General features: G+C 40.7%; 1 protein-coding gene across 6 annotated transcripts in view; it reads right to left on the bottom strand.

The window, feature by feature from the left end:
• The window catches only part of CCDC171 (coiled-coil domain containing 171), a 432,482-nt gene that overhangs the window by 271,838 nt on the left and 143,106 nt on the right, over window positions 1-17,538 (bottom strand). For 5 of the 6 annotated variants that reach the window (XM_090038740.1, XM_090038741.1, XM_090038738.1 and 2 more), the window contains 2 exons: window positions 12,091-12,595; window positions 10,897-11,013 (listed from right to left, as the gene is read on the bottom strand). In XM_090038740.1, the coding sequence (XP_089894866.1) occupies window positions 10,897-11,013; window positions 12,091-12,595 (622 nt within the window). The remainder of the gene's footprint in view (window positions 1-10,896; window positions 11,014-12,090; window positions 12,596-17,538) is intronic. The other variant, XM_090038744.1, reaches the window with a different exon arrangement.

The raw sequence follows: 17,538 nt of genomic DNA, 5'->3' as shown, positions 1-17,538 counted from the left end.
TATGGACTTAAAGAATTTTGGTGGGAATATAGCCAATAAAATTGAAAGAGGTAGTCTGATCTCATCAGGCTAGATATTTTACTCCTTAAATCAGAAAAAGTTCTCATTACAATCAAAAGGAGCTTTCCCCAAGTAAAGGATCCGGGCCAAATTCTACCTTAATATATGAACATGCTAATTCTACTGACTTGCTTTGCAGCTACATGTACATATATACAAGGACAGAATTTGGTCCAATTTTTTAATTAGTTCTATTTTCTCCTCCATTGAAGTCTTCGGTCTTTTTTCAATATTGCAGTCTTTGGATTAATAAAGTACAGAAAAAATTTCCAGCAAACACACTACCTGACATCTTTTCATGTGTCATATTTGACAGTAAAAGGTAAACCACTTTATTGCAATATTTACAATGCACATTCATAACTGTTTTCCCATTTTTTCCCCCAGTGCAGATGTCTAAATCATTTGTTTTTTAAAACTAGTGAGGCTTGGTACCTTAATGCCACACTATTTATATTCTGAGACAAGAGAATATAATTTACCTTATTCCAAGGCAATTAAAATTTTACAGCTACAATTACTTATTTCCCCACAGGATTTTGGTAATCATCCTTCTCATATAATGGACTTAAGGCCCCAGCACACCCAACATGTCCTGCTTACTGCTAGATTCGTCAGGTCTGTAATTAATAATTGTGTTTAATGTTGATAAATAAAATTGTCAGTGCTCCTTCTACTAATTGGTATTCCAGATAACGGTTAATAGGTTTATTTATGCCTTAATAAAAGTCTTGTAATTTAGTTTTCCCTCTGCTAGGCAGGTCTTAATCTGTCATTACTTGTCTTATGATACTATCGGTGTAAGATGACAAGCATGGAGGAGCTTATTTACATTCAGTAGTAGACTAGATCTCCTGTTGCTGCACTGAATTAAATTTTTTTCTTTTCACAATAAGACAGCCTCTTTAAAACAAAGAATTTATGCTGTAAAGGACACAAAGGTTCAAACAAATGGAACTTGGAAATAACTCAGGTAATGTTCTTTAGAACCAGATCAAAGTATTATTTAATTTTATAACTGGATTCAACCCGTGTGACCAAAAAACAGTTTAAGCACATAATCAAATTTACATATTCTCATGACAACAAATCGATATTTGTACCATCCTGCCCATCACTCAGGTCTGTTTCCTGGTTCTCATCTTCGATTCAGCCTCCCTCTCATCCAGGCTGTATATGTTTTACACGTTCTTTGTGCACAGTCTATTCATGGTACAGCCTTTCTAGCCAGCCGCACAGGTAGAACTCATGTCCATGCACTGATGCTACAACATACATTTCTCTAGCCTTGAGAAGTGCAATCTTACCTCACTGATAGCCACCCAGAACACTGCTGCAAAAATCATTTACAAACCTGTTCCCTCCCTTTACTCATCCCTCCCTCTCTTCTGTAGTTTCCCCTTTCTTTATTGCATCCAACAAACCTTCTCATCTTCAACTTTCTACGTCCTGTTCTCCCCACCCAACATCTCATTCTGTTTCAAACGGTTAACTTGCCTCCAGTCAGGCTGTTATGCAAATTTCCATATTCCACTTGTTAGATTTTCAAGGAACCTATGTGTCTTCTCCCATGCTGCCTCTCATATTTGGGAGGAGCTGCCCATAAATATCTGACAAATTACATTATTATCTTCCTTCAAATGCCTGCTTAAAACTGGCTTTTGCTGTGAGGTCTACAAAAGAACTTAACAGTTAGGCTTCTCGTGCTCTGTGACTCCTCCCTATCATGCAGATCAACACAATATCATTGCTTACTTGCATTTCTCCATCTATTGCCTCTTTTCATAGGGTGTACAGGTCTTTAAAGAGGGTGTCTTTTAGTTCTGTGAAAGTATAGTGTGTTGTCATGCTACACCATTACTAAAGCTCCTAGGTCTGAGTGTAACATTAATCATTAGCAATTATTCCACTCTGAAGTCAGATTATTAGTTATTATAATTACAATTATTTCACTCTGAAATCAGAATTCTACCAGTTGACTATATGAACAAGTTCCAGTTTAAGATTAGTGCACAAATTAAGAAACTTTCTTAGAATATAAAACATAAAAGCAAAACATCACCTCTACTTAATATTTAATGAATGATGGTTATGACTAAAACACAAAAATGTGTTGGTGTAAGTCATTGAGTTCTTTGAAAAGTGAAATGAGAATACAATACAATTCCACAAGGTACAGTATTCTGCTTTATCTTTTCCCACTGGTTATAGACCATACGCTTTAAGTATCTGTCCACAGACTATCAAGAAATTACAGTAAAAGCCCTAAATAATTTATGTTGTGATAAGTGTGTAAAAAATGTCTTATACAGACACAATTACAGTACAAAGAGCAATCGGTTCTTTATTAAACAAATTAAACAAAAGCCAATAAAAAGTAACAAACCTTACTTTAGTGACAGATGATTCTGGTTTTGCTTTGTTTTTTGTGAAATAGAATGAAGAGGAAAAAAATAAACTCAATAATACTATACAGGGACTTAACAAGGTCATGCTAAGCTTCAGAAAATAAGTTTGTTACAACTGACAATAACTGCATGCAAGTAAACTTACTCCTTGATTTCCCTGGGCTCTGCTACAGAATATTTGTGCTAAAAACAGCCCTAACTTAAGAAAACATGCACTTTACAGGATTTGAAGTCAATTAAGAACTCACCACTCAACCCTATATATTTGAGATTACTGAACAGGTCTATCACAAACCCATCAAACCCATCTAAAGCCCAGAGTTTCTCCCCACTACCTTGCTACTTTTTGCCCTGGGATACTTATCTATCCTTAGCCTCAGCTCCACTGCCCTTTTACTGGACTGCACATACAGCAGAGGAATCTCTGCCAGCCTAAGGTAGCCTTCTGTTGGGGTTATAACAGAAATTTTAGGTCCTTCTTTCTACAGAATGGGTAATATCACTCGCCCAGATATCACTCTTATACATAGGCAATCAGTAAGGAGACAAAACAACAAAAATATTTATTTTGTAGAAATGAATTATAAGAAAAAGTGACGATAAATTTAGAGAGAGAAAAAAGCCAAGACAAGTACAATTTCTTACACTCTCATGTGGCTACATACTAGTCCTCCTGAGAGTCCTGCCACTATTACAAGAAATCAGCCTTCCTGCGAATTTTGCCATCCCTGACTGTTGAAGACACTCAAAAGCCTGGGATCCAAAAACCTCAGTCCTATTGTAGTTAGACCCTAAAATATCCCTCAGCCAGCCCCTCATTAGCATTATTCTAATTGCTCATGAAGGGCTTCTGGTCCACTTCTGGGTCCGCTGCCAAGCAGGCTGGGGACCCCCCCATACTCCTGTGGGATACTCCAGCTGCCCCACCATCTCAGCATTCACGAGCCACCTGGTACCTTGAGGTATGTAGAAAAGCATTTAAAGTTGTCTCTATGTCCAAATCATCCAATCTCTCTGAATCAATTCAGAGGGTACCGATTCAATTCAGAAAAATTAAAGGGTCTCCAGATTCGATTAGGATTTGGAGATTTGGCTGCCAAATCAGGCCGAATCTCCACCGAATCGAATCAGCAACTGAAGCTTTGCACAGCCCTAGTGGCTAATTACATTGTTAAAAAGCCTGAGGCTGAAATGATTTAGTCATTGCAGGTTAGTCTAAGCTGCAAAGACTGAACCAATAAGCAGATATTCACTTTTGATTCAGGAATTTCAGCCACATGCCTGCAGTTGCTCAAGCCAGAGGCCGGAGAGAGCTAGAGCATGGCTCTCTGGCACATAGCAGCGTGGGCTGTGTGTTTGCTTCCTCTTCCTGCTGCCCCCGAGGTCTCTGGGATTTCCAGCCCACAATCACAGAAGCAGGACTCTGCAGGGTTGCTCATCACTTCCTCTTCCTGCTTTCAGGCACCTCTGGGATTCATAGTCCACAGTTACAGTCAGCAGTAAGTAAGCAGGGCAGTCCAGATCTGTACCTCCCCTGCCCTACGAGGAGGTGAATTTAACCGCCCTCCCTAGCCCCAGAACCCAGCTGTGGTTTGCCTGGGGGGGAGGGCCAGTGAGCCAGCCCTCACTGTTCCACCTAGGGGTGGGGCCAGCCCTGCTCTTTGGAGCAGAAAGCACAGCCCAGGACTGCAAAGCATGCTGGGATGCTGAGGGACTCTGATTTAACTTGAAACATGAATGGGTCTGGGATAGAAGTTTCATAAACTGGTTTGACCTAAATCATTTAAGTCTGATACTACATGCAACCAGGTTTATCTTAAATTAGTTTTAGCCATTTTCAAACTGGTTTATATTCACTGAACATCTGTCCTGTTGCAGGTTTAAACCAGGTTCTGATCACTTAACCAGGTTTATGCATACCTACTATCCCTAGCCTATTTAGTTGTTTTTCCTATCATGAGCAGACTATAACTTGGGTGCCCATCCCACTAGTGGCTCCTTCTGTATGTGATCAGGGGTAGCAACTGTCCTTGCCCTCGTATCACAATAGCAAGAGTTACTTATCCATTTTGCCTGGTTTTTCCTTCAGCTAAACCATAATCAAAATCACAAAGACATATACAGACAACGTAACAATCTATACAGTGATAAAAGCAATGTCAATGGATATAGCATTCACTGGCTTTCCAACAAGGCTACACATGCTATATCAGTAAAACAAATACAAGAAAATCTGCAAGACACTTGATGTACCCTAAAACAAACAGAGTGGGTTCACAATAAGTTCAAGATAAAGTTGTCTGTGAAACACAGAAGAATGTTACAAAGGAAAAACTATGAATGCCAGGAGATTATATTAAAAAAAAGAAGATAAACAGAAATGTGCTTCCTCAAACCACAGTTCTCTCGTGCCCCATCAAACCGAAAAAAAGCTAAAAAGTGGAAATCTCCCCCCTCTTCCCTCCAAATCTCAATGACAGGATGACAGGCTGAAAGATTTGAACTTCCCCTCTGCACAAATGACCCTGCAATTCCAAATCTTGCCCCTTCCTGGACTTATCCATGACTATAATTTTTCCTAACTTGACAACTTATTTCATTCCATGTCCTACATCTACACGGATGCTAATCAAAATTTTGCATTCTTCTGCAAGTTCCCTTTCAACCCCTTCACCCTAAATGGGAAGAAGAACCCCTGAGGTACATTAAGAATTTAAATGAACAGCTGCTATTAAAAGGTTACTGAAGTTAATATTTTTTAAACCACCTAAAAAATTTAGGAGCCTAAATCTAATTTAAAAAGTGATACATTTGCAAACCTAAATTTCACTGACAGTCTTTTAGACTTATATTCCTAAATACTTATGTTTCTTTTTAAAAAAATGAAACTACGGCTCGTAAATTGTGCGGGTACTTTAAAAAAAAAAGTTATAACTAATTTTAAGTTATTTATTCATTTTTACCAAACTGAAGTTTCTTGAAGGGATTCTCTCACTGAAATGAGATCAAAAGTCTGACTCACACAAAGACAACTAGATCTCAGACACCTCAGAGGCTGACTTAAATCAAGGTACTGTGATGTCCCTGAAAAACCAAATATTCTCCACATGATTCCTGTGATTCCTTCTCATTCTTTTTATTAGACCCATAAAATCTGCAGTGTCTTTAACTCATAAACACAAGAAAGATTCCACCTAATAATGTCTAGAGCTACTCCCACATATTCCAATATGGGCAAAATATTCTGGGGATCTTGCTAGCATAAGAAAACCAATGATATCAGCACCTAGGTGTTCATCCAAGTTCATCCTGAGATTCCCTTTTAATAAGCTATACTTTATCTACATGTGGTATGAACATTTCAGACATGATCTTCAGTAGAATTCTTTATGCCTCTAAAGGAAGGCAAATATGTGATAAAATAATGAAGACAGACAAATTCAAGGACTGGTCCCACAAATAAGTTTTGGAGATGTCTAGACCCTTGCAGGAGATTTAAGAAAAGATGGAAACTAGTTTTCAGTAGTTCTCAAACTTTTTACAGCCTCAAAGCACCCCTCATTAGACTCAAGACACCTCTCAGGAAGTGTTTTCTCTCTTTTTTCACTTATTTTTGGACTACAAAAAACAGAGCAATTCTTATGTTGCAAAGAACTCACAAAGATCAAAACAGGCCAGAATGTTTTTGTTACCATGGATTCCTATTTGAAATAGATAAGTTTGTCTTGTGAATCACGTGTAGATATTTGTACATCTACTGGTGCTACTATAATGTGATACCTCATGGCACCCTTAAAAGGATCTTGCATTGTCCCAGGGTACCATGGCTCCCTGGATGAGAAGTACTGCTCTAATTAGAAGTCCACCAATACATTGGTCCATATCATATTGGCACCAATAAAAAGAAAATTGGTGTTATCAGCAATCAGCTTCTTTTGGTGGATGTGGCTAATAATGTCACCTATAAATGTCATGTACACGCGCATAGCCACAGCATGCATGCGGCCAATAGTGCAGTACAGCAGCTTGGAGAGCAGCATCTGGCTGGTAAGTCTGTGGTGGGGAAAGGGTCAGGGGAAGGGAAGGGGTGTAGGTGGGGCAGATCAAGGCCCCCATGGTGAGGGAGGGAGGGAGTGGAGCTGGGGTAGGCACTCCACACAGCCAGGGTGGGGCACAGTGCAGGATGTAGCTACAAGCAGCAAGTCTGGGAGGTGCAAGGTGGCAGCTCCCACTGCTGTGTGCACCCCTGGGGAGACATGAGGGCATGTGCCCCCTGGATCTGTGCAAAGGGGGTGGGATGAGGGTGGGCTGCATGCTCAGAGCCAGGGGCACTGCTAGGCTCTTCCCCGTGGCAGAGGAGCCGGGGGAAGGGGGAGCTGGGCCAGGGCTACACTCAGGCTGGGCAAGGTGGGAAGTGGCAGCACTGGGAGGGGGGGGGGAGTACAGGGGAGGGCTACAGCTGATTGCCAATATACAGCCCATGTCCCTCTCCCAGTATGGCTGCAGCCTGCTCCGAGCACAGCTGCATATTGACAATCAGTTGTAGCCCTCCCCTGTACTCCCCCGTCCCAGTGCTGCCACTGCCCACCTCGCCCACACTGAGTGCAGCCCTGGCCCAGGCTCCCCCCACTCCCTTGCCACGGGGAACAGCCCAGCAGTGCCCCCAGCTCTGAGCATGCAGCCCACCCTCATCCAATGCCCTTCGCACAGATTTGGGGGCACATGCCCATGCTTTCCCTAGGGGTGCATGCATCAGCAGGAGCCACCCACCTCCGTGTTTCCCAGATAAGCCACTTGCAGCTCCGTTCCACGCCCCACCCCACCTGTACAGTGCTTGCCCCTGCCCCAGCCCCACTCCCTCCTTCACCACAGGGGCCTTGATCTGCCCCCCCAGTGCCCCTTCCCTCCCCCAAGCCCCTTCCCCCACCACAGACATACCAACCTGACGCTGTTCTCCAAGCTGCCAGCTGATATTGATCCAATTGCTGATATGCAGCCTGATACAGCTCATTAATAAATCGTCCATCAGTATTGGCCCAAGAAATCTTTAATAAGTGCACCCCTAGCTCTAATAGACAAGCTCCATGTGAGTATCTGGGATACTGGCCTTCTGTAATTGAGGCCAGCATCATTAATACGAAAAACTAAACTAAACTAAGAAATGAGCATAAAAGATTAGAAAAGATGTGATCTCTGTGTTTGTTGATAGCACATAGGAAGAAAAAAATTAAGTAACCTAGGATAAAGGAAGATCAGAAGGCTGGATGTAGAGCAAGAAGCAGCAAAAGATATTAATATTTATAAGAACAGTAGTCAGAAAGACAATAGTGTTTAAAAAGTGCCTACACCTAATCCAGGAAATACAGTGGCCAGTAAGAAACAACCAAAATGTTTGTCTACTAATTTAAGGAATGCGGAAAACAAAGGAGAGGAACTAGAATTACAGGTAAAGAACACAAAACTTGAAGTTACAGAGATAATAGAAATGTGATAGAACGACAATCACAACCTGGAACACAGAAATGGAAGGGAATGATCCATTCAGGGAAAGTGGTGGTGGTGGGACAACACTGTACACTAATTAAATGATACACTGTAAATAAATCACAATACAGAGCATAGATAAAGCTAAATCTCTTTAGGTCAGAGGCATTTTGGGGAAAAAAGGAAAAATGGTAACAGACTTTCAATTGAGGCAGTATTGGAAGTCTCCATAGAGACTTCCAAGGTCAGAGTTAGATATGCAGAGTGATCTCCAACATTATTTGAGACAGGCAAAGTATTATCAGGAATTGTGTCATGAGTGATTAACTTCCCTGATATAGATGCTATTATGTTACTAATGCTACTAACGCAAGCCAACGCTACTAATAACAGTAAAGCTCAAACATTTCTGGTTGAGATACCTGATAGATTCCTTCACCAAATAGTTATTGAACCAACAAGACAAATGTTGTTTTAAATTTGTAACTGGTCATATAAAATAACCTTGAATGAAGTAATTGCAAGTTATTTATCTTTTCATTTAATTTAAAGTGAATCAAAAGCAGGTCTATATGGTTATCAATTTCAAAAGGACAGATTTTAAAAGCTAAGGAAACAAGCTTGTGAAGTTGACCAAACTGGAGATCGGTGACTGGAATGTGGAATAGATGTAAAGACTTGGATTTTAATTAAGTCAAAAGTGGGGAGGGGGAAGGGAGAAGGGGCAAAAAAACAAAACAAAAAAACCCAACTGAAAACTATATCCCAAGCTTAGAGAAATAAATTAAAGACCTAACTGGATGAATAACCACTTCAAAAAGGCATACCAGAATTAAGGAGATAGTCTATGAGGAATAGAAAGAAGGACTGATTCAGCAAAGAAAGTCTTCCAGGTCAGTAAGTGTAGGTATTAAACAAGAATTGGCAAAAGTCAAACTAAGTTCCCTGCAAAGAAATTTAAAACAAGTAGTTTGAGAGATTTCTAGAGTTTTAGAACAAAGTTTCTTTAGTCAGATAAAAAAGAACACAGGGAAAAAATCTTGCGGCTACCAGAAATTAAAAGGACTGAAACTCTGGGTTCCTCCCATCACCCAACTTCAGGTGAGTGCTGTCAATGCTAAGCTATATTTGCATATGTGCAGCCCAACCCAAGCTTCAGTTGTAAAATCGGAGCAGATAAGATTTTGCACTGTCAAAAATAGCCTGTAACTTGGTTAGCTGCATTAACTTGAAGTCAGGCAGAAGGTAGAATAGAGTGGCACCTAGTCTCTGAACCAGTTAGGTTCTAAGGTGCCACCCTGTCCTACCCTTCTGTGTGCCCTCTGTATCTGTCAGTACAAATTCCTCCATTCTTTTCAGAATATTTACAAAACATTAAGGCTAAAATCAAACCACATTTATCATTTTAATTAGTAAAATTCTTCTCCAAAAGTGAAATTCAGCCCACATTTAAAATATGCTTTCATTTTCTGGAATGAAAAGGAAAACAAGGTACTAGCCCAGCTTCAGACATGAACTATAATGAAAGCTAATGAACAGAGTATGGCATGCCAGGAATACAAGACACAGCTCTGAAACCCTGAATCATGGGACATGGCTAAAATTTTCCATGTGTGAAATCTAACTATTGGGGGGGAGAGGGGGAAAGGGTGCGTCTTAAATTCAAGGTTATCTTAGATTCAGGTAAATGCAATACTTATAACAGGGCTAACGCCCCTGAGGTTTGATTACTGACAGGTTGAGACAAGAGTTATGACCTGAAATAAAGCCCGAGACAAGCCTCATGGAGAAATAGTTCACTAAAGGATTAAGCTTTAATGTACCTTTCTGGTTACACATTTTGGTATTTAGGGAATCCAATATATATATTGATGATTCTCTTTAAATCAATACAAACAAAAGAAATTCCAATAAAATACACAGAAACCAGTTTTACACTAATTCGAAATTGATGGTAAATGAGCATGCATTATCTATGGAAATTGATCCTATTATATTCACAACTGTCATTTTGAGATGCCAACTTACAGAGCTGCTATTTTGGCATTAAGCATCAATAACTACTGATCAGAGTTGCATAGCTATTACTCACTACTATATGTTGGGCACACATGAGTGAAAGGGTATATGCAAAGCCATTCACTGACATGCCAGCAAGAAATTTACAGAAAATTAGACTGCCAAAATCATATAGCTTTCTTCGTCAAAGAATTCAAGCCATTAGAAGATATCATCCATTTTTCAGGGGTTATAGCTGTGTTGGTCTAAAGATATAGGCAGACAAGGTTATTTGGGTAAATGTAATATCTTTTATTAGACCAACTAAACAGTTGAAAAAACTACTGTACAAGCTTTCGGGCAGAAATACCCTTCTTTAGGCATAGGGAGAGTCTGCTGGTGTTCGAGTACTCTCTTGAGTGGAACAGAAGCTAAGGCCAATATGCGAAATGCAGGTCTGTGAACTTGCAAGTGTGACAGGGAAGATCAGAGGTGATGGGAGTTAATGGGTGTAACAGGTATGTGGAAAAGGGAAAAAAAAAAAAATACAGAAATGGGGACTGTTGACCAGTGATAAAATGTAGCTTGTAAACTGTAGAGAGGTTACCTAGGGCTACCAGATGGCAGGCACGCATATCTACACAAAACCAGCAATCACCCTGAACACACCAAGAAAGCTGTAATATATAGCCAGGCGCTCTGATACCGGTGAATTTGTACTGAGAACACCCGTGATCCTTATGTCACAAATCTCAAACAGGCTTTCACTCAACAAGGACACTTGTCCACAGAGATAAATCACACTTTTGAAAGAGCCACCCAGACACCAGATTCTGCCCTAAAGTTTGTAAAGAACAATTTTCCCAATTATTTAGTTTGTTTAATAAAAAATATCATGCTGTCAGCCATTTACAGTCTATTATAAAAATATATTTTTTAAAATTACCTGTTTTGCCAACAACTTCCTGTAATTCAGCAACAGAAGTTATTATTGCAGCAAGGAGGTCAGAACTCGCAAACCAGCTGAGAGCTTCAAGGCAACGCAACTGTTCCTTTTGAGGTTCTGTGAATCAAAAATATAGTAATACATTAATATATGTATCACATTATATCTTTAGCTGTTCAGAAACTAATCAAAATAAAATGCATACAAAATTCATACTCAAAGCTGATCTTTCCTTAAGGAAATTTTAGATCAGTGGTTCTCAACCATTTTATATGCAAGGTATCCCACTATAATTTTTTGACTGGGGTAGCACCCTAGTTGAGAACTACTGTCATAATGTCTCAGTTCACCTACTTGATTGTCAGGCTACTGTGCTGCCTTCACTAGGTGAAACTGCTTTCCATGCCTCTGATTCCAGGAGGCACCTGTGGAACCTAAGAAGTGGCTATGACAGGAGCAGGTACTCCTGCCTGCATTAGGTTTGTAGGCACAGGTGCCTCTTAAAAACAGAGGTGCACAGAGCAGTTTCACCTGGCTGTCACTGTTGCATCACCCTTAAAAGAGTCTTGTGACACCCTGGTTGATAACTGCTGATTTAGATTATGATGGTGCCATGCAGTGTGTCAACATTTTGGCTTTTATTTCCTTATTTAAGACTTTTCTCTTATTTAGAAGAGATTTGAAAGGATATAATGTGTTTTTTTTTTACTTCCTTTTGCCCTACAAAAAGAAAAATATCTCCACACAGAACTATATTTTGATTCAAGGATTATTTTGGTCATTTTACTGTTAAATGCATCTTACAACATTTGACTGCAAAAGATGAATGTCTGATTTATCTATTTTTTTAAGTAGAAGCTTTTCTCTAGATCTGCATGAGTTTGTAAATTGCCATCACCATAATACGTTTGTAAAACACTGTTCTAAAAAAATCATCCATCTATCTATCTATCTATCTTTCTATCTATAGTTACAGATCTATCCACCACTCCTCTTTCAGTTTTCGAATTGATCCTAGCACTTGGATTTTAGGAAGCCTCTAAACCAATATTTGCCTACATTTTTTAAAATTGTTAGGTGTACGATCACCAATTGTATTTTTAAAATAATTATTACTACTACTACCGTTACTATTAGTACCATTACTATTATTACTAAGCAATCAGTGTCATTTGACAGAACCAAATATCTTACTTGGCAAATCATACTTGTCCTTGGACTGTCCTATGCAAACAAGGATTCCTACACCTTCTCTGAAACCATCTACCCAGGAGAAAAGAGAACTACATGACTGGCCCAAAATTTGAAGCCTGTTTGCTGCCAGAACTGCAATAACGCCTTTCCGGAATATACGTATCATGCCTTTGAAGTGTTTTTTCTTTATCTTCAGTTCATCTTGCTTCTTTTCCTCTATGCCAGACAAAGCATGAACAAGAGTCCTAATTTCCTGGTTAAGAGCTTCATAGGTGTGGACCTGATCCTGCAGAAAGTCTCTTTGTGTAGACAAGGCACAAGTTCGGCTGTATAGAGGATAGAAGGCACCAGCCATTAGTGCACAGGCTGCAAGCAGAGATGAGCAGTCCTTTTGAGCCTGGGTTAACATACTTTTCAAGTGGGAATGTTCAAGGACCAACTTCTCCCGTACGTTTTCAATCACAGAAATTTTTTCCTCATTTTTTTCTGCCATTTCTTGATATTTCTAAAAAGTCAAAAGGAATTGTTAACTAAAGTATTTCTTAAATAAAAAATGAGTTGAGTAGATATTTATAGTTAAGCCTTACAGGATAACTTTCTTCATACCATCCTTTTCTATTCAGCTCCAACAGGATAGTGAATTAAAAATATGTATTAAAAAAATCACAATAGAAATCATCAGATCTAGTTATTATAATGGAATTCTTTTACATTATTTTTTTCTCCTTGATGCACAGCTATACCATAAATCCAAAAAAATATTATCACATTTGTGGTACAGAACTGGCCTTCTACACTGCTATAGAGAACATGGACTCTAACTTTCAGATCTCACAAGCTAAAGACAGAGTACAATACCATACTGAACCTATTGTGTGGGAGCAGGTGAATCAGCGGGCTGTGGAGCTCACTGGACTGCCCCCCCCATGGGAACGCCTTCGCCTCGGCCCCAGAAGGCAGAGCAAACATTTACCTTTTATAGGTGTGTGGCAGGAGCCTCCGGCTCAAAAGCCACACCGGAGGGGAGCGGAAGCAGAAGTGCCACAGTGAGCAGCGGAGACCAGTGAGGAAACGGGGGAGCGGATGCGTGCCACGCGAGGCCAAGTCCGCACGTTTTGGGGCAGCGGTAAGGTTCCGCTGCAGGGCACGAGCGAGAGGCGGTGACCCAGAGCAGGGACGGGTTGACCGCAACGTGCTGGAGCGTCTGGCTTCGGCGGGAGCAGGGCAAAGGAAAGCCCCAAAAGGTTAAAAGGGGCAGACGGACTGTCAGCAGGGGGTTCTCGGCGTCTAGCCATGGGGCGGGCCCAGGAGGCAGGCTGAGGACGCCCATAGAAGACGGCCCTGGAGAACAAAGCAGGATCCTGCTCGAGGAGAGAGCAGGACTCCAAGTACCGCTGCTTTAGGCAGCAGCGGCATTCAAATTATTCCCCCACCACTTCTGGTGAGGTTTGGACTCAAAACGAGAAGAGGGAGCCGTAGAGAGGTCTCTGTGGCGGAGGCACGGGCGAGGGTGTAGGGGTGGAGGAGCCCTCACCAGCTCCCCGACAGACACAAGGTCTCATTTTCGGACGTGCACGTGCCAGACAGTCCAGCTGAACCAGGAATCAAAGTCGTGGCAGGCGAGTTTGGGGGGCGTGTAGCCTGGAGGGTGAGAGTCTTGTATCGGAAGAGGGCCATTTCGACTAAGCAGGACACCTCGGTGAGTACACTTTCCCACACCTATAAGTTACTTTTTCAAGAAATAACTATCCCAAAAGCAGAAGACTAATTTATTTAGAAGAAAGAGGTGTGAAAAATAAAAAAGGAAAAACTTTGGGAAATAAAACTAAACAGATTGGCAGCTTCTGGGAAGGGGAAGTAAAGGTGATTTCTTAATTACTTTGTAATCAATTCCCTACTTATATATCCATGGCTTAATTATGCCTCAAACAGAAGTGTGTTCTCAAACAAACACTAGTAAAAAGTATTGTTTTTATTTTGACCAGACATCGGTGGCTTTATTTTTCAATTTAAAATATCTGCTTTTGTTATAACTAAATACAATTGCAGAGAATTATGGATTTTATTAATTAAATTGTTAAAAACATATAATAAAGTCAAAGTTAATAAAAAGTTCTCAAGCTTGTCCTTTCAGCCAGTAAATGAACAGGTGAGGTTTACACTGTGCTCTTAGAAACTCCATTTCTGACACTCGAGGGTGCACACCAAATTCCAGAACCATGTACCAAAAAACAAAAAACACTATTCTTCCAGCCTCTGATCATCTAAATTGATCATAGGTTCCTGAATGCTAATCAAGATTACTTAGCATAGTGAGGCTGGCATGTAGATGATTAAATCAAACATCCCATTCCTTGAGCTAATTAACTAAGAATGGGAGGTGGAAAGAAGATTCAAAGAGTTTGAGAGAAAAAAGCCTGAGCAACCATCATACTCTATTTTTGACCCAAGATGAGAAAAAATAAAGTATATTTTCTATAAATTGATGAAGGTGTAAAATAAATTATTCAGTACAAGTAAATTATTTCCCAGTTTTATCAACATTTAGGGCTTATATAATCAAGTTAGAAGTTGTTAGATTTTAAAGTAATTTAAAAAGTTATTATAAAGAAATAAAAAAGCAGCTATTTTTTTTTCAGAGGCATTGTATATGCATTTGTTTGAGATAGTTTAGAAACAGCAAAGCCTCCATTTGTACAGAGGGTTGGATTAGATCAGTGGGACCAAGGTTTTTGGCAGGCATGCTACAAATTAGACCCAGACCCTCCCTGAGTGCCACTCCAGTTCTCTTCCCGTTGTCCAATCTGTAGCTATACTTCCAGCTTCCTGCCTAATCTACTGCTCTGCATTCTGCTGTATCTGCCACTGTGCTGCCTCTCTCCTCACTGAGCTGCCATGTATGACTTGCGGTGCGCATGCTGCAGGTTGGCCACCCCTGGATTAGATAACCTTTGATGTCCTTTCCAACTCTATGACTTTAAGAAAAACCAAGTAACAGGTCTATGTTCACATCAATATGTTACACATACATGCACAGAAAGGTGGACAGATACTTCATAAATTGCAGCAAAACTATGATTCTCGTCACTATACAGGCAACCTCTGTGGGAAAGATGAAATGGCTATGTGGAAAAGGCAAGAAAACCTTGAAATTGTGGAAAGTCCTAAAATCAATGCGGACTCACAGAAACAAACCTTATGCTTGTACTGAGTATGGATTAGATCTATCAAGAAAATATGGACACTTGGTACCTCATAAAAATTAGGTTTACAATATAAATGACAGAACTTGCGGTTACCAATATAATACAAATGAAAGAGCATTTGTTCATTTCATTTTCTTCTTGATTTCTGATTCATTTTATTAAATTACAAGATTCTCAGTGCAGGACAAATGTTGAGGGTTACAATTTGTTTGAGTGACCAAGATGCAAACTAGTTATAGGGTTTTTTAAAAACTTAAATCCAAAATTACAATACAAAAACCTGTTCCGTTTAAAAAGCATTATTAACATTTCAGGACAAGTAACCATAAATCAAGAAAATGGCAAAATGAACATAGCCCATGCAAATTAATTTTGCCTTCTTGTGAGGAACAATGGTCTGTTCCAACATTAGTCTGAATCTACGGAGACTTGAAGTCAATCACATCCCTGTTCAATCACAAACTGCCTTCATTTCTTGAACAAACTGCATCAGGCTAGATCTAAAACAAGAGCTTAGAAGTTTTGAAGTCAAGTAGTGCAACACTTAATGTAGGTACCTGGGTCCCAAAACAGAATCCACTACCCTGAAGTTAAGTGCTTAAGTTGCTTATACATGTATAGAGGGGTAGAAACCCTGTCTCTGAGTGGAATTCAGAACAATCAACACATTAAGCAGGGAGTCAACAGGAAAAGAAGAAAGGGTAGTCTTAGAAATCCCCTCCTCTCACACAGTGCTCGTTGATGACCACTTTGGACTTCATGGAGGCTCCTATGTCAGACTGGAATCTGCTTTGGAATTAGCCCCTTAAGTCATTCTTAAAAAAAAAGAACAGGTGTCATCCCTTTGGTTTTTAGGGATTAGAGAACAGAGATGGAGAAAGTGGGGTTCTCCCTTTACATACTGCCAGTGGTTGGAGCACTTGCCCTCAACATGAGAGACCTAGGTGTTCAAACCCACATTTCTCACTTCCCAGAAGACTGTCCTAAACACAGGGCTTTGGGTTATTCTACAGTTAGCACTTTCTACCCTGTATGTTAGGGGTTCCCAACCCCCAGGCCATGGCCCGATGCCAGGCTATGCAGGGTTGGCTGCTGGTCCCCAGGAGGGCTGGCTGCAAGACCGGAAGTGACCGCAGACTGGCCAACTGCAACTGGAAGTGACCAGCATACTGTGGACCAGCAGCCACCCCTTTTTTATATTGAGTATAAAAAAGTGTTGACTGCCTGCCTGCAGCATGCCAATCACTGCTGGTCTACAACCTGCCAGTCTGTGGTTTGCCAGTCCTCAGCATAAAAAGGTTGGGAAGCCCTGCTTTATGTGATATTGCTAAAGCTGTGCCACTCTGAAGAAGAGAATGCAAGAAAGACTGGGTCAGAGAAAGAAAAGAAGGAATTTTCCCGGCTTGGGCACATGGCTGAGAAAGAGGTGTCCTGGGTTTTGGTTCTTGCTCCAATAACTGTTTATGTATTTTACTCAGTGACTGTTTAGTGCAATGGTGGCCAAACTGCGGCTTGCGAGCTACATGCAGCTGGCCGGCATGGTTCTTGCGGGTCTCCGGGGGAAACTGGGCTGCCACCTCAGGGGAAGTAGGCGGGGCTTCAGTGGAGAAATGCACCCCCCCCACACACACACACACACTGCAGCTGCTCTGGATTGCTCAGCAGCTCCCCCACACACACACTCTTTGCAGCTGCACTGAGTTACTCAGCACCCCCTCCCATCCCCTGGCTTCGGTGGAAGATCAGATGTGGCTCTCAGAGTGAGTAACTCTGGCCACCCGTTTTAGTGTCCTGCCATTTACAGCATTTATACTTTTCGTATTTTAAAGTGTGTTAAGGCACAAACTACATCTACAATCTCAATCTGAATCTTCACTGATTGCCTGTCTTGTATGCATACCAGCCCAGCCTCTGGCTTCTTTACTTTTCATTCCATCCAGGAAGAGCACACACCAACTGCTGAAACTTCCTCAGCCTGACGAAGGGTTTTTGAACCTGAAAGCTTGCTAAAAAATTTTTTTTCCAACTATTTAAGTATGTCTAATAAAAGATATCATATTCACCCAAAGAACTTTGTCTGCCTCAAGGCACAAAGACTTTTGGCCATCATTTTACTTACAGTATGCTATTCTTGTACAAGAAAGCTTGAAATGGTAGCTGGAAGGCACAGAAACATCAAGTCTCTAAGTTAATTTGGACTTACAGGTGAAAGGCTAGCACCTAAGCAAGCAAATTTAGACCA

This window comes from Crocodylus siamensis, chromosome 3 (assembly GCF_052110815.1).
Source record: "Crocodylus siamensis isolate JL-2025a chromosome 3, ASM5211081v1, whole genome shotgun sequence".
NCBI lineage: Eukaryota > Metazoa > Chordata > Crocodylia > Crocodylidae > Crocodylus > Crocodylus siamensis.
Note: the sequence above shows the minus strand (reverse complement) of the source record. Positions and strands in the feature narration are given on the sequence as shown.